The sequence below is a fragment of the Oncorhynchus tshawytscha genome, linkage group LG22, assembly GCF_018296145.1.
Source record: "Oncorhynchus tshawytscha isolate Ot180627B linkage group LG22, Otsh_v2.0, whole genome shotgun sequence".
In the NCBI taxonomy this organism is placed as follows: domain Eukaryota; kingdom Metazoa; phylum Chordata; class Actinopteri; order Salmoniformes; family Salmonidae; genus Oncorhynchus; species Oncorhynchus tshawytscha.
In genome coordinates, this window is record NC_056450.1 from 33,164,986 (window position 1) to 33,187,485 (window position 22,500).

Genomic DNA, 22,500 nt, shown 5'->3' on the forward strand with positions numbered 1-22,500 from the left:
AACAGCTGGAGACTATAAGGGAGTGGAGGCAGAGTGAACAGCTGGAGACTATAAGGGAGTGGAGGCAGAGTGAACAGCTGGAGACTATAAGGGAGTGGAGGCAGAGTGAACAGCTGGAGACTATAAGGGAGTGGAGGCAGTGAACAGCTGACAGCTGGAGACTATAAGGGAGTGGAGGCAGAGTGAACAGCTGGAGACTATAAGGGAGTGGAGGCAGAGTGAACAGCTGGAGACTATAAGGGAGTGGAGGCAGAGTGAACAGCTGGAGACTATAAGGGAGTGGAGGCAGAGTGAACAGCTGGAGACTATAAGGGAGTGGAGGCAGAGTGAACAGCTGGAGACTATAAGGGAGTGGAGGCAGAGTGAACAGCTGGAGACTATAAGGGAGTGGAGGCAGAGTGAACAGCTGGAGACTATAAGGGAGTGGAGGCAGAGTGAACAGCTGGAGACTATAAGGGAGTGGAGGCAGAGTGAACAGCTGGAGACTATAAGGGAGTGGAGGCAGAACAGTGAACAGTGGAGGCAGAGGGAACAGCTGGAGACTAAGGGAGTGGAGGCAGAGGGAACAGCTGGAGACTATAAGGGAGTGGAGGCAGAGTGAACAGCTGGAGACTATAAGGGAGTGGAGGCAGAGTGAACAGCTGGAGACTATAAGGGAGTGGAGGCAGAGTGAACAGCTGGAGACTATAAGGGAGTGGAGGCAGAGTGAACAGGTAGAGACTATAAGGGAGTGGAGGCAGAGTGAACAGCTGGAGACTATAAGGGAGTGGAGGCAGAGTGAACAGCTGGAGACTATAAGGGAGTGGAGGCAGAGTGAACAGCTGGAGACTATAAGGGAGTGGAGGCAGAGTGAACAGCTGGTGACTATAAGGGAGTGGAGGAACAGCTGGAGACTATAAGAGGAACAGCTGGAGGCAGTGGAGGCAGAGGAACAGCTGGAGACTATAAGGGAGTGGAGGCAGAGTGAACAGCTGGAGACTATAAGGGAGTGGAGGCAGAGTGAACAGCTGGAGACTATAAGGGAGTGGAGGCAGAGTGAACAGCTGGAGACTATAAGGGAGTGGAGGCAGAGTGAACAGCTGGAGACTATAAGGGAGTGGAGGCAGAGTGAACAGCTGGAGACTATAAGGGAGTGGAGGCAGAGACTATGAACAGCTGGAGACTATAAGGGAGTGGAGGCAGAGTGAACAGCTGGAGACTATAAGGGAGTGGAGGCAGAGTGAACATTGGAGACTATAAGGGAGTGGAGGCAGAGTGAACAGCTGGAGACTATAAGGGAGTGGAGGCAGAGTGAACAGCTGGAGACTATGAACAAGGGAGTGGAGGCAGAGTGAACAGCTGGAGACTATAAGGGAGTGGAGGCAGAGTGAACAGCTGGAGACTATAAGGGAGTGGAGGCAGAGTGAACAGCTGGAGACTATAAGGGAGTGGAGGCAGAGTGAACAGCTGGAGACTATAAGTGGGAGTGGAGGCAGAGTGAACAGCTGGAGACTATAAGGGAGTGGAGGCAGAGTGAACAGATGGAGACTATAAGGGAGTGGAGGCAGAGTGAACAGCTGGAGACTATAAGGGAGTGGAGGCAGAGTGAACAGCTGGAGACTATAAGGGAGTGGAGGCAGAGTGAACAGCTGGAGACTATAAGGGAGTGGAGGCAGAGTGAACAGCTGGAGACTATAAGGGAGTGGAGGCAGAGTGAACAGCTGGAGACTATAAGGGAGTGGAGGCAGAGTGAACAGCTGGAGACTATAAGGGAGTGGAGGCAGAGTGAACAGCTGGAGACTATAAGGGAGTGGAGGCAGAGTGAACAGCTGGAGACTATAAGGGAGTGGAGGCAGAGTGAACAGTGGAGACTATAAGGGAGTGGAGGCAGAGTGAACAGTGGAGACTATAAGGGAGTGGAGGCAGAGTGAACAGCTGGAGACTATAAGGGAGTGGAGGCAGAGTGAACAGCTGGAGACTATAAGGGAGTGGAGGCAGAGTGAACAGCTGGAGACTATAAGGGAGTGGAGGCAGAGCTGAACAGCTGGAGACTATAAGGGAGTGGAGGCAGAGTGAACAGCTGGAGACTATAAGGGAGTGGAGGCAGAGTGAACAGCTGGAGACTATAAGGGAGTGGAGGCAGAGTGAACAGCTGGAGACTATAAGGGAGTGGAGGCAGAGTGAACAGCTGGAGACTATAAGGGAGTGGAGGCAGAGTGAACAGCTGGAGACTATAAGGGAGTGGAGGCAGAGTGAACAGCTGGAGACTATAAGGGAGTGGAGGCAGAGTGAACAGCTGGAGACTATAAGGGAGTGGAGGCAGAGTGAACAGTGGAGACTATAAGGAGTGGAGGCAGAGTGAACAGTGGAGACTATAAGGGAGTGGAGGCAGAGTGAACAGCTGGAGAGTATAACAGGGAGTGGAGGCAGAGTGAACAGCTGGAGACTATAAGGGAGTGGAGGCAGAGTGAACAGCTGGAGACTATAAGGGAGTGGAGGCAGAGTGAACAGCTGGAGACTATAAGGGAGTGGAGGCAGAGTGAACAGCTGGAGACTATAAGGGAGTGGAGGCAGAGTGAACAGCTGGAGACTATAAGGGAGTGGAGGCAGAGTGAACAGCTGGAGACTATAAGGGAGTAGAGGCAGAGTGAACAGCTGGAGACTATAAGGGAGTGGAGGCAGAGTGAACAGCTGGAGACTATAAGGGAGTGGAGGCAGAGTGAACAGCTGGAGACTATAAGGGAGTGGAGGGAGGCAGAGTGAACAGCTGGAGACTATAAGGGAGTGGAGGCAGAGTGAACAGCTGGAGACTATAAGGGAGTGGAGGCAGAGTGAACAGCTGGAGACTATAAGGGAGTGGAGGCAGAGTGAACAGCTGGAGACTATAAGGGAGTGGAGGCAGAGTGAACAGTGGAGGCAGAGGGAACAGCTGGAGACTAAGGGAGTGGAGGCAGAGGGAACAGCTGGAGACTATAAGGGAGTGGAGGCAGAGTGAACAGCTGGAGACTATAAGGGAGTGGAGGCAGAGTGAACAGCTGGAGACTATAAGGGAGTGGAGGCAGAGTGAACAGCTGGAGACTATAAGGGAGTGGAGGCAGAGTGAACAGGTAGAGACTATAAGGGAGTGGAGGCAGAGTGAACAGCTGGAGACTATAAGGGAGTGGAGGCAGAGTGAACAGCTGGAGACTATGGAGGCAGAGTGAACAGCTGGAGGCAGAGTGAACAGCTGGAGACTATAAGGGAGTGGAGGCAGAGTGAACAGCTGGTGACTATAAGGGAGTGGAGGCAGAGTGAACAGCTGGAGACTATAAGGGAGTGGAGGCAGAGTGAACAGCTGGAGACTATAAGGGAGTGGAGGCAGAGTGAACAGCTGGAGACTATAAGGGAGTGGAGGCAGAGTGAACAGCTGGAGACTATAAGGGAGTGGAGGCAGAGTGAACAGCTGGAGACTATAAGGGAGTGGAGGCAGAGTGAACAGCTGGAGACTATAAGGGAGTGGAGGCAGAGTGAACAGCTGGAGACTATAAGGGAGTGAGGCAGAGGCAGAGTGGAACAGTGGAGACTATAAGGGAGTGGAGGCAGAGTGAACAGCTGGAGACTATAAGGGAGTGGAGGCAGAGTGAACAGCTGGAGACTATAAGGGAGTGGAGGCAGAGTGAACAGCTGGAGACTATAAGGGAGTGGAGGCAGAGTGAACAGCTGGAGACTATAAGGGAGTGGAGGCAGAGTGAACAGCTGGAGACTATAAGGGAGTGGAGGCAGAGTGAACAGCTGGAGACTATAAGGGAGTGGAGGCAGAGTGAACAGCTGGAGACTATAAGGGAGTGGAGGCAGAGTGAACAGCTGGAGACTATAAGGGAGTGGAGGCAGAGTGAACAGCTGGAGACTATAAGGGAGTGGAGGCAGAGTGAACAGCTGGAGACTATAAGGGAGTGGAGGCAGAGTGAACAGCTGGAGACTATAAGGGAGTGGAGGCAGAGTGAACAGCTGGAGACTATAAGGGAGTGGAGGCAGAGTGAACAGCTGGAGACTATAAGGGAGTGGAGGCAGAGTGAACAGCTGGAGACTATAAGGGAGTGGAGGCAGAGTGAACAGTGGAGACTATAAGGGAGTGGAGGCAGAGTGAACAGTGGAGACTATAAGGGAGTGGAGGCAGAGTGAACAGCTGGAGACTATAAGGGAGTGGAGGCAGAGTGAACAGCTGGAGACTATAAGGGAGTGGAGGCAGAGACTATGAACAGCTGGAGACTATAAGGGAGTGGAGGCAGAGTGAACAGCTGGAGACTATAAGGGAGTGGAGGCAGAGTGAACAGCTGGAGACTATAAGGGAGTGGAGGCAGAGTGAACAGCTGGAGACTATAAGGGAGTGGAGGCAGAGTGAACAGCTGGAGACTATAAGGGAGTGGAGGCAGAGTGAACAGCTGGAGACTATAAGGGAGTGGAGGCAGAGTGAACAGCTGGAGACTATAAGGGAGTGGAGGCAGAGTGAACAGCTGGAGACTATAAGGGAGTGGAGGCAGAGTGAACAGCTGGAGACTATAAGGGAGTGGAGGCAGAGTGAACAGCTGGAGACTATAAGGGAGTGGAGGCAGAGTGAACAGCTGGAGACTATAAGGGAGTGGAGGCAGAGTGAACAGCTGGAGACTATAAGGGAGTGGAGGCAGAGTGAACAGCTGGAGACTATAAGGGAGTGGAGGCAGAGTGAACAGTGGAGGCAGAGGGAACAGCTGGAGACTATAAGGGAGTGGAGGCAGAGGGAACAGCTGGAGACTATAAGGGAGTGGAGGCAGAGTGAACAGCTGGAGACTATAAGGGAGTGGAGGCAGAGTGAACAGCTGGAGACTATAAGGGAGTGGAGGCAGAGTGAACAGCTGGAGACTATAAGGGAGTGGAGGCAGAGTGAACAGCTAGAGACTATAAGGGAGTGGAGGCAGAGTGAACAGCTGGAGACTATAAGGGAGTGGAGGCAGAGTGAACAGCTGGAGACTATAAGGGAGTGGAGGCAGAGTGAACAGCTGGAGACTATAAGGGAGTGGAGGCAGAGTGAACAGCTGGAGACTATAAGGGAGTGGAGGCAGAGTGAACAGCTGGAGACTATAAGGGAGTGGAGGCAGAGTGAACAGCTGGAGACTATAAGGGAGTGGAGGCAGAGTGAACAGTGGAGACTATAAGGGAGTGGAGGCCGTGCGGTGGGTGAATGTGTGAGTAAGACACAGGAGGATCGGAGCACCAGAGCAGGAACAGGGAGAGACCACAACCACTTATCTTACGCTACACTAACTTCTCGCTAATTATTTATCCTCCTGTTCGATTACATAGTACCTGTCTTGTCATTATCAAACTGAGAGAAACTAGCTACCTAGGCTACTTGAGGCCTGCCATAATGTTACTGCACTTCTTACAATTAGCTACCCGAAATACCAACTCCATTCAGAACATAGCTTAAATAGCAGTCTACCTGTTGACTTTTGGTGGTTGTAGCCTTGACTTGTCATTTTAATTTCACCTCCCGTTGAGTAGATACCCCTAACTGGTTCGCCACACAAGCAGAGCAGCGATGCAGTTGTCTCCTTCTGTAGGAAGGATCACAGTGCAGGCCTTTCTTTGTGACTTTTCCAAATCAGCAATACAGAGTTAATATTGAGTTGCCTCATGCTGCCCTTATATTTTGGAATACATTCCCAGCTTTACAAGCCTTTCACAACTAAATAAATCATATATATTATTGTAATGGTGTAGGCTATATTAAATTGATTTATTCAACTTTTTAAAATGCAGATGTTCCAATGCCCAGAGATGCTAAACATGTTTATGTTAATTAACGGTCAATTACCTTGTGACTGTCTGTCATTTGCATGACATTTACCAGCAGACCGTCACAGCTCTAGTTCCATGTGGTTTTCTCTCCATTCAATGTGCTAACAGCCTTTCATCTCTACAAAACATTAAGATTCGATATTCATACATGGCCAAATATAGAGTTTACATTTTCCTTTGTGTAGTTCTCCGTTGTATAATGAAAGCAGTATGGTCCTACAATGCCATTGTGTCAAGCTGCAAATGTTGTTTATGACCATTGTGCTTGTTACGTACACACACACACACACACACACACACACACACACACACACACACACACACACACACACACACACACACACACACACACACACACACACACACACACACACACACACACACACACATACACATTGGGGACATATCCTGTGGGAAGGTTGGGTCTGAGCCAGGCAGTGCTGCCATGGAAACCAGGGATGATTGGCACCCTGCCTGGAGTAGGCAATAGAGGAGTGAGGTATGTTTGGAGATGTAGTTCAATGTGGACTACAGATGTAATTGTTAGTAATGGATGTATCACAACCAGGGAGTCAAATCCATTTCAATTCAGTAAATTCATTCAGAGGACCTTTCAGTATTGTAATTTCAATCCACTTCCTAAATTGACTGCATTGATGTGGAATTGACCCCCCATCCTGAACAGGCCAGTGGTAACTGTATACTCTTATATACAGAAAATGTATCACAATAATAATATTGATTTGATTAACTGATTGAACATACAGTTATAATCTCATCCCTGTCTCTTTGTCTCTCTCCCACCTGGCTCTATCTCCCACTCTCTCTCCAGGACATAAACAAGCATCTGTCTCTGTCTCTCTCCTACCTGGCTCTATCTCCCACTCTCTCTCCAGGACATAAACAAGTGTCTGTCTCTTTGTCTCTCTCCCACCTGGCTCTATCTTCCCCTCTCTCTCTCCAGGACATAAACAAGCATCTGTCTCTGTCTCTCTCCTACCTGGCTCTATCTCCCACTCTCTCTCCAGGACATAAACAAGCATCTGTCTCTGTGTCTCTCTCCCACCTGGCTCTATCTTCCCCTCTCTCTCTCCAGGACATAAACAAGTGCCTGTCTCTGTGTCTCTCTCCCACCTGGCTCTATCTTCCCTCTCTCTCTCCAGGACATAAACAAGCATCTGTCTCTGTCTCTCTCCCACCTGGCTCTATCTTCCCCTCTCTCTCTCCAGGACATAAACAAGCATCTGTCTCTGTGTCTCTCTCCCACCTGGCTCTATCTTCCCTCTCTCTCTCCAGGACATAAACAAGCATCTGTCTCTGTCTCTCTCCCACCTGGCTCTATCTTCCCCTCTCTCTCTCCAGGACATAAACAAGCATCTGTCTCTGTGTCTCTCTCCCACCTGGCTCTATCTTCCCCTCTCTCTCTCCAGGACATAAACAACCATCTGTCTCTGTGTCTCTCTCTCACCTGGCTCTATCTTCCCCTCTCTCCTCCAGGACATAAACAAGCATCTGTCTCTGTGTCTCTCTCCCACCTGGCTCTATCTTCCCTCTCTCTCCAGGACATAAACAAGCATCTGTCTCTGTGTCTCTCTCCCACCTGGCTCTATCCCCCTCTCTCTCTCCAGGACATAAACAACCATCTGTCTCTGTGTCTCTCTCCCACCTGGCTCTATCTTCCCCTCTCTCTCTCCAGGACATAAACAAGCATCTGTCTCTGTGTCTCTCTCCCACCTGGCTCTATCTTCCCCTCTCTCTCTCCAGGACATAAACAAGCATCTGTCTCTGTGTCTCTCTCCCACCTGGCTCTATCTTCCCCTCTCTCTCTCCAGGACATAAACAAGCATCTGTCTCTGTGTCTCTCTCCCACCTGGCTCTATCTTCCCCTCTCTCTCTCCAGGACATAAACAAGCATCTGTCTCTGTGTCTCTCTCCCACCTGGCTCTATCTTCCCCTCTCTCTCTCCAGGACATAAACAAGCGCCTGTCTCTGCCGGCTGACATCAGGCTACCAGAAGGCTACCTGGAGAAGTTTGCCATGAACAGTCCGCCCTTCGACAAGCCCATGAGCCGCAGGCTACGAAGAGCCTCATTGGTCAGTCCACACTCTGCTCTTAATTTGGCAAGCTGCAATGTAGTCTGAGTCAGCTGTTTTCCTGTGTGTGTGTGTGTGTGTGTGTGTGTGTGTGTGTGTGTGTGTGTGTGTGTGTGTGTGTGTGTGTGTGTGTGTGTGTGTGTGCGTGTAACTGCGGGCACATTTGTGTAGTTCTTTGCTCTGAAATGAAAGCAGTATGGTCCTGCAATGCCATTGTGTCAAGCTGAAAATGTTGGTTATGACCATTGTGCTTGTGTTTCTGAGTGTGGATAAGACATTTGACAGGAAGGCAAAGCGACCAAATGAGAAGATTGTCATGACAACGTGGATATACAAATGTAGGCAGGCACAGATATGGTAAACCTGACAATAGTTCCTGTCTATGGCCCAGTACACACAGATATGGTAATGCTGACAATAGTTCCTGTCTATGGCCCAGTACACACAGATATGGTAATGCTGACAATAGTTCCTGTCTATGGCCCAGTACACACAGATATGGTAATGCTGACAATAGTTCCTGTCTATGGCCCAGTACACACAGATATGGTAATGCTGACAATAGTTCCTGTCTATGGCCCAGTACACACAGATATGGTAATGCTGACAATAGTTCCTGTCTATGGCCCAGTACACACAGATATGGTAATGCTGACAATAGTTCCTGTCTATGGCCCAGTACACACAGATATGGTAATGCTGACAATAGTTCCTGTCTATGGCCCAGTACACACAGATATGGTAATGCTGACAATAGTTCCTGTCTATGGCCCAGTACACACAGATATGGTAATGCTGGCCATAGTACCAGATAAGGGCTATTTGGCTTGTAACCATAGGGGAACCATTTTTGGGGCTATTTTTTTTATAGAACCTGAATGGAGATTGAAATATATCTCATTCTGAAAGGTTCGTTGTAGATTCTTTTGAAGAACCATACAGGGTTCTTTATTCTGGTCAACCATATGATATTGTTAAAATTCCATAGGTGTTATTGTGTTAATTGACAAGTTTAATCAAGAGAGATACCCCTGGGGGTCTCTGAGGAGAGAAGTGAGAACCACTGATTGATTTAGACAACTGTTCTCAAAAGGCCATACGAGAGTCTTTCACAAGACACTGTCACTGGCCATAGTCATATGTAATATGTACAGGCATAAAACAAGACATTAGATTAAGTGGAATGACACTCTCACTCATGGTTGCGCAAGAATAGCTGTGCGTAAACCACTCCCTAAAATATTTGAATGAGCCACCTCCCTTACATTGTCACTGAAAGAGGAGAGAACCTTTTAGTGAATTGTAAAGAACAATTAGAGGGCTCAAAATGTTATTTAAGCCATTATGGTTCCACCTAGAACCATCAACCTTCCCAAATAACCCTTGAGGAACCCTACTTTCTGTATGTGTAGGGGGCCGATGCATTCTGCATTAGACATGTGAGCCTGGAGAACTTTCTCTCCTTCTCCCCTGTAGTTATTGAGTGAGACCAGGCAACCTCTCTTTCTCTCCTTCTCCCCTGTAGTTATTGAGTGGGACCAGGCAACCTCTCTTTCTCCCCTGTAGTTATTGAGTGAGACCAGGCAACCTCTCTTTCTCTCCTTCTCCCCTGTAGTTATTGAGTGAGACCAGGCAACCTCTCTTCTCTCCTTCTCCCTGTAGTTATTGAGTGGGACCAGGCAACCTCTCTTTCTCCCTGTAGTTATTGAGTGAGACCAGGCAACCCTCTTTCTCTCCTTCTCCCCTGTAGTTATTGAGTGGGACCAGGCAACCTCTCTTTCTCCCCTGTAGTTATTGAGTGAGACCAGGCAACCTCTCTTTCTCTCCTTCTCCCCTGTAGTTATTGAGTGAGACCAGGCACCCTCTCTTTCTCTCCTTCTCCCCTGTAGTTATTGAGTGAGACCAGGCAACCTCTCTTTCTCTCCTTCTCCCCTGTAGTTATTGAGTGAGACCAGGCAACCTCTCTTTCTCTCCTTCTCCCCTGTAGTTATTGAGTGGGACCAGGCAACCTCTCTTTCTCCCCTGTAGTTATTGAGTGAGACCAGGCAACCTCTCTTTCTCTCCTTCTCCCCTGTAGTTATTGAGTGGGACCAGGCAACCTCTCTTTCTCCCCTGTAGTTATTGAGTGAGACCAGGCAACCTCTCTTTCTCTCCTTCTCCCCTGTAGTTATTGAGTGAGACCAGGCAACCTCTCTTTCTCTCCTTCTCCCCTGTAGTTATTGAGTGGGACCAGGCAACCTCTCTTTCTCTCCTTCTCCCCTGTAGTTATTGAGTGAGACCAGGCAACCTCTCTTTCTCTCCTTCTCCCCTGTAGTTATTGAGTGAGACCAGGCAACCTCTCTTTCTCCCCTGTAGTTATTGAGTGAGACCAGGCAACCTCTCTTTCTCTCCTTCTCCCCTGTAGTTATTGAGTGAGACCAGGCAACCTCTCTTTCTCTCCTTCTCCCCTGTAGTTATTGAGTGAGACCAGGCAACCTCTCTTTCTCTCTGTTTGAAGTGATTTAATGACTCAGCTTTCCTGCAGGAGTCTTAGAGAGATGAAAGGAGGATGAAAGAGGAAGCATTTGAAGGGAGGGATAAAGGAAGGGATGGAGAGTGGTGTTTTTATAGAAGAAGGATGCATGGGGGAGGGGTCAGGTGTAAGGTGTTTGTGTGGTTAGAGGCGAGTGCTGCAAATGAGTGGCAGGCATGTGTGTGCATGTGTGTGTGATGTAACAGATATCTATAATTCAGTAGTGGAGTCAGTCTGCCCTGCAGTGCTCCTCCCTGTTGGAAAAACACTGGAATACCTTGGAGACAGACCTCTGATGCAATACAGAGGACAGAGAGATAATGAATGACTGATAGGAAGAAGGGCAGAGAGATAATGAATGACTGATAGGAAGAAGGACAGAGAGATAATGAATGACTGGTAGGAAGGTGGACAGAGAGATAATGAATGACTGGTAGGAAGAAGGACAGAGAGATAATGAATGACTGGTAGGAAGGTGGACAGAGAGATAATGAATGACTGGTAGGAAGGAGGACAGAGAGATAATGAATGACTGGTAGGAAGGTGGACAGAGAGATAATGAATGACTGGTAGGAAGGAGGACAGAGAGATAATGAATGACTGGTAGGAAGGTGGACAGAGAGATAATGAATGACTGGTAGGAAGGAGGACAGAGAGATAATGAATGACTGGTAGGAAGAAGGACAGAGAGATAATTAATGACAGGTAGGAAGGAGGAGAGAGAGATAATGAATGACTGATGGGGGGAGGACAGAGAGATAATGAATGACTGATAGGGGGAGGACAGAGAGATAATGAATGACTGATAGGGGGAGGAGAGAGAGATAATGAATGACTGATGGGGGAGGACAGAGAGATAATGAATGACTGATAGGGGAGGACAGAGAGATAATGAATGACTGATAGGGGGACAGAGAGATAATGGATGACTGATAGGGGGAGGACAGAGAGATAATGAATGACTGATGGGGGAGGACAGAGAGATAATGAATGACTGATAGGGGGAGGACAAAGAGATAATGAATGACTGATAGGATGGAGGACAGAGAGATAATGAATGACTGATAGGGGAGGACAGAGAGATAATGAATGACTGATAGGGGGAGGACAAAGAGATAATGAATGACTGATAGGATGGAGGACAGAGAGATAATGAATGACTGATAGGGGGAGGACAGAGAGATAATGAATGACTGATAGGGGGAGGACAGAGAGATAATGAATGACTGATAGGGGAGGACAGAGAGATAATGAATGACTGATAGGGGGAGGACAAAGAGATAATGAATGACTGATAGGATGGAGGACAGAGAGATAATGAATGACTGATAGGGGGAGGACAGAGAGATAATGAATGACTGATAGGGGGAGGACAAAGAGATAATGAATGACTGATAGGGGGAGGGCAGAGAGATAATGAATGACTGATAGGGGAGGACAGAGAGATAATGAATGACTGATAGGGGGAGGACAGAGAGATAATGAATGACTGATAGGGGGAGGACAAAGAGATAATGAATGACTGATAGGGGAGGACAGAGAGATAATGAATGACTGATAGGGGAGGACAGAGAGATAATGAATGACTGATAGGGGAGGACAAAGAGATAATGAATGACTGATAGGATGGAGGACAGAGAGATAATGAATGACTGATAGGGGAGGACAGAGAGATAATGAATGACTGATAGGGGGAGGACAAAGAGATAATGAATGACTGATAGGGGGAGGACAGAGAGATAATGAATGACTGATAGGGGAGGACAGAGAGATAATGAATGACTGATAGGGGGAGGACAAAGAGATAATGAATGACTGATAGGATGGAGGACAGAGAGATAATGAATGACTGATAGGGGGAGGACAGAGAGATAATGAATGACTGATAGGGGGAGGACAGAGAGATAATGAATGACTGATAGGGGGAGGACAAAGAGATAATGAATGACTGATAGGATGGAGGACAGAGAGATAATGAATGACTGATAGGGGGAGGACAGAGAGATAATGAATGACTGATAGGGGGAGGACAGAGAGATAATGAATGACTGATAGGGGGAGGACAGAGAGATAATGAATGACTGATAGGGGGAGGACAAAGAGATAATGAATGACTGATAGGGGGAGGACAGAGAGATAATGAATGACTGATAGGGGGAGGACAAAGAGATAATGAATGACTGATAGGGGGAGGACAGAGAGATAATGAATGACTGATAGGGGGAGGACAAAGAGATAATGAATGACTGATAGGGGGAGGACAGAGAGATAATGAATGACTGATAGGATGGAGGACAGAGAGATAATGAATGACTGATAGGATGGAGGACAGAGAGATAATGAATGACTGATAGGGGGAGGACAGAGAGATAATGAATGACTGATAGGGGAGGACAGAGAGATAATGAATGACTGATAGGGGAGGACAGAGAGATAATGAATGACTGATAGGGGAGGACAGAGAGATAATGAATGACTGATAGGGGGAGGACAAAGAGATAATGAATGACTGATAGGATGGAGGACAGAGAGATAATGAATGACTGATAGGGGAGGACAGAGAGATAATGAATGACTGATAGGGGGGAGGACAGAGAGATAAGTGATTGGAAGGAAGTAAAGAGCTAGATACACACATAGAGGGGGAATGATGGGGGAATAGAGGAATGGGAGAAGCACATGCAGGAGTGATGTATGTTTGTTTGATGGTAAACTACAGTGTCAGTAGAGGTCAGGTTGAGGTTGGGGCTTTCGGTGAACCTGATTGGTTCAGGTATGTCTCAGGGTGGATAGGACTGGATGGTATGTGGTACTGTATTTCCCAGCATTCCTCAGTATTGATGGTCAGTGTAATATGGGTGAGAGTGTACCGTAGTATGGTTCATTAGGCTGTATACTTGGGCATTACTGAGTCTAAATTCATTGCAGACGTTAAATATTGTCATTCTCACAGTTGTGTAACATTATGTGTGATACACTGGTCATTACATGTTCATGCTTATATCATTCTTGTGTAGATGGAATGACGAAATCTAAACAGACTCAAGTCTTTATTCAAATACTATCACTGGACACCTTAAATTAGTCATGCAATCAGCCTATTTCGAGATAAATCGTTTTATCCCTTCAAGTGCCTAATTTAAAAAATACAATTCTCCCTGTAATTATTTTGACAGACTGTAGTTTTTTAATTAACTGACATACAACCTAGCAGAAGCTCCCGAGTGGCGCAGCGGTCTAAGGCACTGCATCTCAGTGCTAGAGGTGTCACTACAGACCCTGGGTCGATCCCGGGTTGTATGACAACCAGCCGTGATAGGGAGCTCCATAGGACGGCTAACACAATTTGCCCAGCGTCGTCCGGGTTAGCGGAGGGTTTGGTAGAGCGTCATTGTAAAATAAGAAGTTGTTCTTAACTGACTTGCTTAGTTAAATAAAGAAATAAAAATAGGTTCCATTTGCCAGTTGGCACATTCTTGAAACACTAACTGTACCAGCCTTTAAACACAGGATCAGTTACTGTGATGAAACATCCTGTTTAGAATGCCATATCGAAGGTGTTTTTTTCAGGAAGAAGTCCATTCTACTGGAAATGATAAAATACATACTATTTTAGATATGGACAAACAAACGGTCTGGGGGTACAGACATCAGTGAGCTATATAAAGATATCTGGGTAAAGCTGTCAAAATGGTCAACATCCTACTTCAAGGGCATCGTCAGGAGTCAATGTGTAACTGAAACACCGATCATGTTAAAAATGATTCTCTCATCTAGATGGAAGTAGGGGCTAGTGCCTGTAATTGTATATCCTGACCTTTGACCCTGAGGCACTGAGGCTATCTTTCTTCTTTCATAGCCGTCTCCCAATCCCCATCAATTATTCACTGTGTCGTCCAGTAAGATTCAGTGTTCCGTTGCGTTAAAAGACGCTTGGGGGGAAGGAAGAGCGTTGGTTGGATGGAGGGGGTAAGAAGTGATGGAGTCCGACAGATGACCCCTGTTGGTTGGATGGAGGGGGTAAGAAGTGATGGAGTCCGACAGATGACCCCTGTTGGTTGGATGGAGGGGGTAAGAAGTGATGGAGTCCGACAGATGACCCCTGTTGGTTGGATGGAGGGGGTAAGAAGTGATGGAGTCCGACAGATGACCCCTGTTGGTTGGATGGAGGGGGTAAGAAGTGATGGAGTCCGACAGATGACCCCTGTTGGTTGGATGGAGGGGGTAAGAAGTGATGGAGTCCGACAGATGACCCTGTTGGTTGGATGGAGGGGTAAGAAGTGATGGAGTCCGACAGATGACCCCTGTTGGTTGGATGGAGGGGGTAAGAAGTGATGGAGTCCGACAGATGACCCCTGTTGGTTGGATGGAGGGGGTAAGAAGTGATGGAGTCCGACAGATGACCCCTGTTGGTTGGATGGAGGGGGTAAGAAGTGATGGAGTCCGACAGATGACCCCTGTTGGTTGGATGGAGGGGTAAGAAGTGATGGAGTCCGACAGATGACCCCTGTTGGTTGGATAGAGGGGTAAGAAGTGATGGAGTCCGACAGATGACCCCTGTTGGTTGGATGGAGGGGTAAGAAGTGATGGAGTCCGACAGATGACTCCTGTTGGTTGGATGGAGGGGTAAGAAGTGATGGAGTCCGACAGATGACTCCTGTTGGTTGGATGGAGGGGTAAGAAGTGATGGAGTCCGACAGATGACCCCTGTTGGTTGGATGGAGGGGGTAAGAAGTGATGGAGTCCGACAGATGACCCCTGTTGGTTGGATGGAGGGTAAGAAGTGATGGAGTCCGACAGATGACTCCTGTTGGTTGGATGGAGGGGGTAAGAAGTGATGGAGTCCGACAGATGACCCCTGTTGGTTGGATAGAGGGGGTAAGAAGTGATGGAGTCCGACAGATGACTCCTGTTGGTTGGATGGAGGGTAAGAAGTGATGGAGTCCGACAGATGACTCCTGTTGGTTGGATAGAGGGGGTAAGAAGTGATGGAGTCCGACAGATGACTCCTGTTGGTTGGATAGAGGGGGTAAGAAGTGATGGAGTCCGACAGATGACTCCTGTTGGTTGGATGGAGGGGTAAGAAGTGATGGAGTCCGACAGATGACTCCTGTTGGTTGGATGGAGGGGTAGAAGTGATGGAGTCCGACAGATGACTCCTGTTGGTTGGATGGAGGGGTAAGAAGTGATGGAGTCCGACAGATGACTCCTGTTGGTTGGATGGAGGGGGTAAGAAGTGATGGAGTCCGACAGATGACTCCTGTTGGTTGGATGGAGGGGGTAAGAAGTGATGGAGTCCGACAGATGACTCCTGTTGGTTGGATGGAGGGGTAAGAAGTGATGGAGTCCGACAGATGACTCCTGTTGGTTGGATGGAGGGTAAGAAGTGATGGAGTCCGACAGATGACTCCTGTTGGTTGGATGGAGGGGGTAAGAAGTGATGGAGTCCGACAGATGACTCCTGTTGGTTGGATGGAGGGGGTAAGAAGTGATGGAGTCCGACAGATGACCCCTGTTGGTTGGAACATGTCTTGCATCATATCAAACCACACAACACTCAGCAACTACTCTCACTTTCCTGTTAAGGACCGAATGTCCAGATCTGAATGAAATCAAAACCTGCAACATTTTTTGTATTTTTTTGTATTTTGTTATTTAATCAAATGATTATATATTATTTTACTTTTACCCCTTTTTTCTCCACAATTTCATGATATCCAATTGGTAGTTACACTCTTCTCCCATCGCTGCGACTCCCGTACGGACTCGGGAGAGGCGAAGGTCGAGAGCCATGCGTGAGATTTCAGATACGTGATATTCATCTGCCCAGTTAGAATGAGGTGTCAGTGTAACATTATTTTTCCCATTGGCTGTTTGTAATTGATTGATTGATGATGTCATCATTAAATTGATTGAGCTGTGGTGACTGTCCACTCCTCACGGTCACGCTCAGTGGCCACCGTCATTCATTAAATGGATCTCTCCTCCTCCCACTCTCCTTCCTTCCTTCCTTCCTTACTTCCTTCCATCCATCCTTCCCTTTTCTCTCCTAGCATCCTTTCCTTTTTTCCCTATCTCTCTCCTTCGCTCCCTATCTCTCTCCCTCCCTCTATCTCTTTCTCTATCTGTTTCTCATTCTCTGTCTATGTCAACCCCCTGTCTCTTGCGTGGCATCAGTTGCTTCACACACACACACACACACACACACACACACACACACACACACACACACACACACACACACACACACACACACACACACACACACACACACACACAGACACACACACACACACACACACACACACACACACACACACACACACACACACACAGACACACACACACACACACACACACACACACACACACACACACACACACACACACACACACACACACACACACACACACACACACACACACACACAGACACACAGACACACACACACACACACACACACACACACACACACACACACACACACACACACACACACACACACACACACACACACACACACACACACACACACACACACACACACACACACACACACACACACACACAGACACACACACACACACACACACACACAGACACACACACACACACACACACACACACACACACACACACACACACACCCTTATTTGTTTTTTTGTTGCTTCATTTTGTTCCACTAAAGTAGGTTTGACCTAGTTCTGTTCTGCGAGCAGAGAACAGAGCCAGTGAAGCGTTGGGAATGAAATGAACCCATTACCCAGCTGATATATTAGTTAGGACTAACACTGGCTTATTGGAGGAACCACTGTACCACACACACACACACACACACACACACATATTGTACATAATCTGTGTGGACAGTACTATACTATACTTTAAGTTCCAATGAGCTAAGGAGGGAGGGGGATGCTAGACAGACAGAAAGACCATTGGTAGGGTCATACACACATCCTCCACTGTGTCAGCCACGCTTAAGCTGCCTGAGGGGGGTCCTATCCAACTGACTCCACCGACATGAGCAGCACCACTCCCCAACAAGGCTGAGGGATCCTGACAGCCGCTGTCACATACAGATGTGTGTGTTTTTATCTGAAAGCATCACCTCAGCGTACCAAGTGTCAAGGCGAGCTATTGCCAAATGACCCTGTGTACTACTGACAGATTACTGTAGGCAAGCAACCCCAGGTCAATATTGTATTTGACATTTGGAAAATGTAGCAGAATAATGTGGTTTAAACTGTGAAAGTGTAGCAGGATAATGTGATTTAAACTGTGAAAGTGTAGCAGGATTTTTAATTTTTGATTTATTTTACCTTTATTTAACTAGGCAAGTCAGTTAAGAACAAATTCTTATTTTCAATGACGGCCTAGGAACAGTGGGTTAACTGCCTGATAATGGGATAATGGGATTCAGACTGTGAAAGTGTAGCAGGATAATGGGATTTAAACTGTGAAAGTGTAGCAGGATAATGGGATTTAAACTGTGAAAGTGTAGCAGGATAATGGGATTCAGACTGTGAAAGTGTAGCAGGATAATGGGATTTAAACTGTGAAAGTGTAGCAGGATAATGGGATTTACACACAGAAAGAGAGTATTTGATATTGATGTGTATGAGTTTAGCATCAGAGGATTTCTGTTGGGCTCTCACACACACACACACACACACACACACACACACACACACACACACACACACACACACACTGGCATCTACGTGTAAGTGTGTCAACCTCAGTCCGAGACGAGCCTCTCACTGTGCTGCTTTTTGGGCCTTTAAAGAGATCACATGCCTCATTAGTTAACTTGGTCACTGGAGACCCCCCCCCACATACACACATTATGGTGCAATGGAACATAGGTCACGTGACCATTTCGCACAGACACAGAAGAATAGAAGATATGGCGAGAGAGAGAGAGAGCTGGAGAGTGAGAGGGAGAGAGAGAGCTGGAGAGGGAGAGAGCTGGAGAGAGAGAGAGCTGGAGAGAGAGAGAGCTGGAGAGTGAGAGAGCGGGAGAGAGAGAGATGGAGAGGGAGAGAGCTGGAGAGAGAGCTAGAGAGAGAGAGTGAGAGAGAGAGAGAGAGAGAGAGCACTAGAGAGAGAGAGCTAGAGAGAGAGTGAGAGAGAGCTGGAGAGAGAGAGAGCGCTAGAGAGAGAGAGAGAGAGAGCTGGAGAGGGAGAGAGCTGGAGAGAGAGAGAGCTGGAGAGGGAGAGAGCTGGAGAGAGAGAGCTAGAGAGAGAGAGTGAGAGAGAGCTGGAGAGAGAGCGCTAGAGAGAGAGAGAGAGAGAGAGAGCTGGAGAGAAAGAACTAGAGAGAGAGAGAGATGGAGAGAGAGAGCTAGAGAGAGTGAGAGCAAGAGAGAGAGAGCTAGAGAGAGAGAGAGCAAGAGAGAGAGAGAGCTAGATAGAGAGAGAGAGAGAGCTAGAGAGAGAGAGGAAGAGAGAGAGAGCTAGAGAGTTAGAGAGGGCTAGAGAGATAGAGTGAGAGTGTGAGAGAGAGAGAGAGCTGGAGAGAGAGAACTAGAGAGAGTATGAGAGAGAAAGAGAGAGAGAGGAAACGATGGGAAGGGACAGGTGGAGATGGAGAGGGGGATGAGAGAGAGAGAGCTAAAGAGAGAGAGCTGGAGAGAGAGAACTAGAGAGAGTGTGAGAGAGAGAGAGAGAGAGAGAGAGGAAACGATGGGAAGGGACAGGTGGAGATGGAGAGGGGGATGAGAGAGGAATAAAGGAATAGAGAGATGACATAGAAGGGCAGAGAGAAAGATGCAAGGCAGAGGGAAGAAATGGAAAGAGTACAATTCTGCTGGACAGACTGTGACAAAGAGACAGAGATGGAGAGAGGGATAGAGAGATACAGAGGGAGGGAACAAGAGAGCGAGAGAATGTTATAGACAGATATAAAACATAGTATTCAGTGAATGAAGTGAATGAAATTTCACTACTCACACATACAGATAGTACACTGGATATCTAAGGATGTTGATTCATTTCTACTGCATTGTTGTAATTATAAAACCACGTATGTTTAAAAAATATATATATATATTTTACCTTTATTTAACCAGGTAGGCAAGTTGAGAACAAGTTCTCATTTACAATTGCGACCTGGCCAAGATAAAGCAAAGCAGTTCGACACATACAACAACACAGAGTTACACATGGAGTAAAACAAACATACAGTCAATAATACAGTATAAACAATCTATATACAATGTGAGCAAATGAGGTGAGATAAGGGAGGTAAAGGCAAAAAAAGGCCATGGTGGCAAAGTAAATACAATATAGCAAGTAAAACACTGGAATGGTAGTTTTGCAATGAAGAATGTGCAAAGTAGAAATAAAAATAATGGGGTGCAAAGGAGCAAAATAAATTAATTAATTAAAATTAAATACAGTTGGGAAAGAGGTAGTTGTTTGGGCTAAATTATAGGTGGGCTATGTACAGGTGCAGTAATCTGTGAGCTGCTCTGACAGTTGGTGCTTAAAGCTAGTGAGGGAGATAAGTGTTTCCAGTTTCAGAGATTTTTGTAGTTCGTTCCAGTCATTGGCAGCAGAGAACTGGAAGGAGAGGCGGCCAAAGAAAGAATTGGTTTTGGGGGTGACTAGAGAGATATACCTGCTGGAGCGTGTGCTACAGGTGGGAGATGCTATGGTGACCAGCGAGCTGAGATAAGGGGGGACTTTACCTAGCAGGGTCTTGTAGATGACATGGAGCCAGTGGGTTTGGCGACGAGTACGAAGCAAGGGCCAGCCAACGAGAGCGTACAGGTCGCAATGGTGGGTAGTATATGGGGCTTTGGTGACAAAACGGATGGCATTGTGATAGACTGCATCCAATTTGTTGAGTAGAGTGTTGGAGGCTATGTTGTAAATGACATCGCCAAAGTCGAGGATTGGTAGGATGGTCAGTTTTACAAGGGTATGTTTGGCAGCATGAGTGAAGGATGCTTTGTTGCGAAATAGGAAGCCAATTCTAGATTTAACTTTGGATTGGAGATGTTTGATATGGGTCTGGAAGGAGAGTTTACAGTCTAACCAGACACCTAAGTATTTGTAGTTGTCCACGTATTCTAAGTCAGAGCCGTCCAGAGTAGTGATGTTGGACAGGCGGGTAGGTGCAGGTAGCGATCGGTTGAAGATCATGCATTTAGTTTTACTTGTATTTAAGAGCAATTGGAGGCCACAGAAGGAGAGTTGTATGGCATTGAAGCTTGCCTGGAGGGTTGTTAACACAGTGTCCAAAGAAGGGCCGGAAGTATACAGAATGGTGTCGTCTGCGTAGAGGTGGATCAGAGACTCACCAGCAGCAAGAGCGACCTCATTGATGTATACAGAGAATAGAGTCGGTCCAAGAATTGAACCCTGTGGCACCCCCATAGAGACTGCCAGAGGTCCGGACAGCAGACCCTCCGATTTGACACACTGAACTCTATCAGAGAAGTAGTTGGTGAACCAGGCGAGGCAATCATTTGAGAAACCAAGGCTGTCGAGTCTGCCGATGAGGATGTGGTGATTGACAGAGTCGAAAGCCTTGGCCAGATCAATGAATACGGCTGCACAGTAATGTTTCTTATCGATGTCGGTTAAGATATCGTTTAGGACCTTGAGCGTGGCTGAGGTGCACCCATGACCAGCTCTGAAACCAGATTGCATAGCAGAGAAGGTATGGTGAGATTCGAAATGGTTGGTAATCTGTTTGTTGACTTGGCTTTCGAAGACCTTAGAAAGGCACGGTAGGATAGATATAGGTCTGTAGCAGTTTGGGTCAAGAGTGTCCCCCCCTTTGAAGAGGGGGATGACCGCAGCTGCTTTCCAATCTTTGGGAATCTCAGACGACACGAAAGAGAGGTTGAATAGGCTAGTAATAGATGTGATCTCTATCACTTCCATGTAGTGTTGAGTAGGATGGAGTTGCCTCTGTATGCAGATCAGTTTTACATTCTCTGCATAATGGTTACGGTTTGAAGTGGGGGAGGGTAAGCTGTTCCTAGATCAGTTTAGCATTTTCTGCATAATGGTTATGATTGGGAGTGGGGGATGGTAAGCTGTTCCTAGATCTGTGCCAACAGGCAAACTCTCCCTGGAGCGTTGGAATAATATGATAATTCTAGTTCTACGGTTGGAATTGCAATTGGATATCTCCGTCCGTCATGTGATTTATTTAACCTGTACTCTGCTGCCTCCTAGTGGTCAACACCTGCACGTGTTACAGCCATATTCAGAGGAGCTCTAACGATCACTGATAATAGTGACATCACTAAGAAGACGTATAATCATGAAAGGAGGGATGGGGGAAAGAAATGGAATCACACACGCACACACGCATGCACACACACACACACACGCATGCACACACACACACACACACTATGTTGCGATTATTATTATAATACCTGTTGGTAAGTGTGCGTGAGAGGGGATTTTTGCCTCTGTCTTCATACCCATTACCTCTGAAGAAGTGTTAATGATAAACCCTTTATTGTCTGTGTGTGTGTGTGTGTGTGTGTGTGTGTGTGTGTGTGTGTGTGTGTGTGTGTGTGTGTGTGTGTGTGTGTTGAGAGCGTAGAATCAGGTTAATGTGTCCTAGCTGTCTCTCTGTCTCAGGAACAGCAGTGGTGATGCCCCATGGATCAGATATGGGAACACACACACATACACACACACACATCTGCAATAAACAGGTGACTCAGGGCCCTGCAGTTGAGATCAGAGTGTAGATGTCAACAACCTGAAGTACTGTAACTACATGAAGCTCATCTGTTGTTCATCATTCACTCTATGATTTTCTCTCCCCCAGTCTGAAATCGGCTTTGGCAAGTTGGAGACGTACATCAAACTAGACAAACTAGGGGAGGTAAGATTACCAGTGGCACATTGTTACACACACACACACACACACACACACACACACACACACAATAATACTGATGTAAAAAATGCAGAAGCCCATTCTGTAATTTTTTTTTCTACATTAAAATTCCTGGTTTCTTGCTATAATACCAGCCAATATTTTACAGTGATTTTAAAGAACTAAAAAAAAGAACATTTTGTAAGGTTATGGCAAAATTGTCAATGGGACAACAGTAAC

General features: G+C 47.1%; 1 protein-coding gene across 5 annotated transcripts in view; it reads left to right on the forward strand.

Moving 5' to 3' along the window:
- LOC112222327 (cyclin-dependent kinase 16) overlaps positions 1-22,500 on the forward strand; it is a 118,155-nt gene that overhangs the window by 72,555 nt on the left and 23,100 nt on the right. For all 5 annotated transcript variants that reach the window (XM_042304098.1, XM_042304099.1, XM_042304100.1 and 2 more), the window contains 2 exons: positions 7,765-7,890; positions 22,210-22,266. In XM_042304098.1, coding sequence (XP_042160032.1) covers positions 7,765-7,890; positions 22,210-22,266 — 183 coding nt within the window. The remainder of the gene's footprint in view (positions 1-7,764; positions 7,891-22,209; positions 22,267-22,500) is intronic.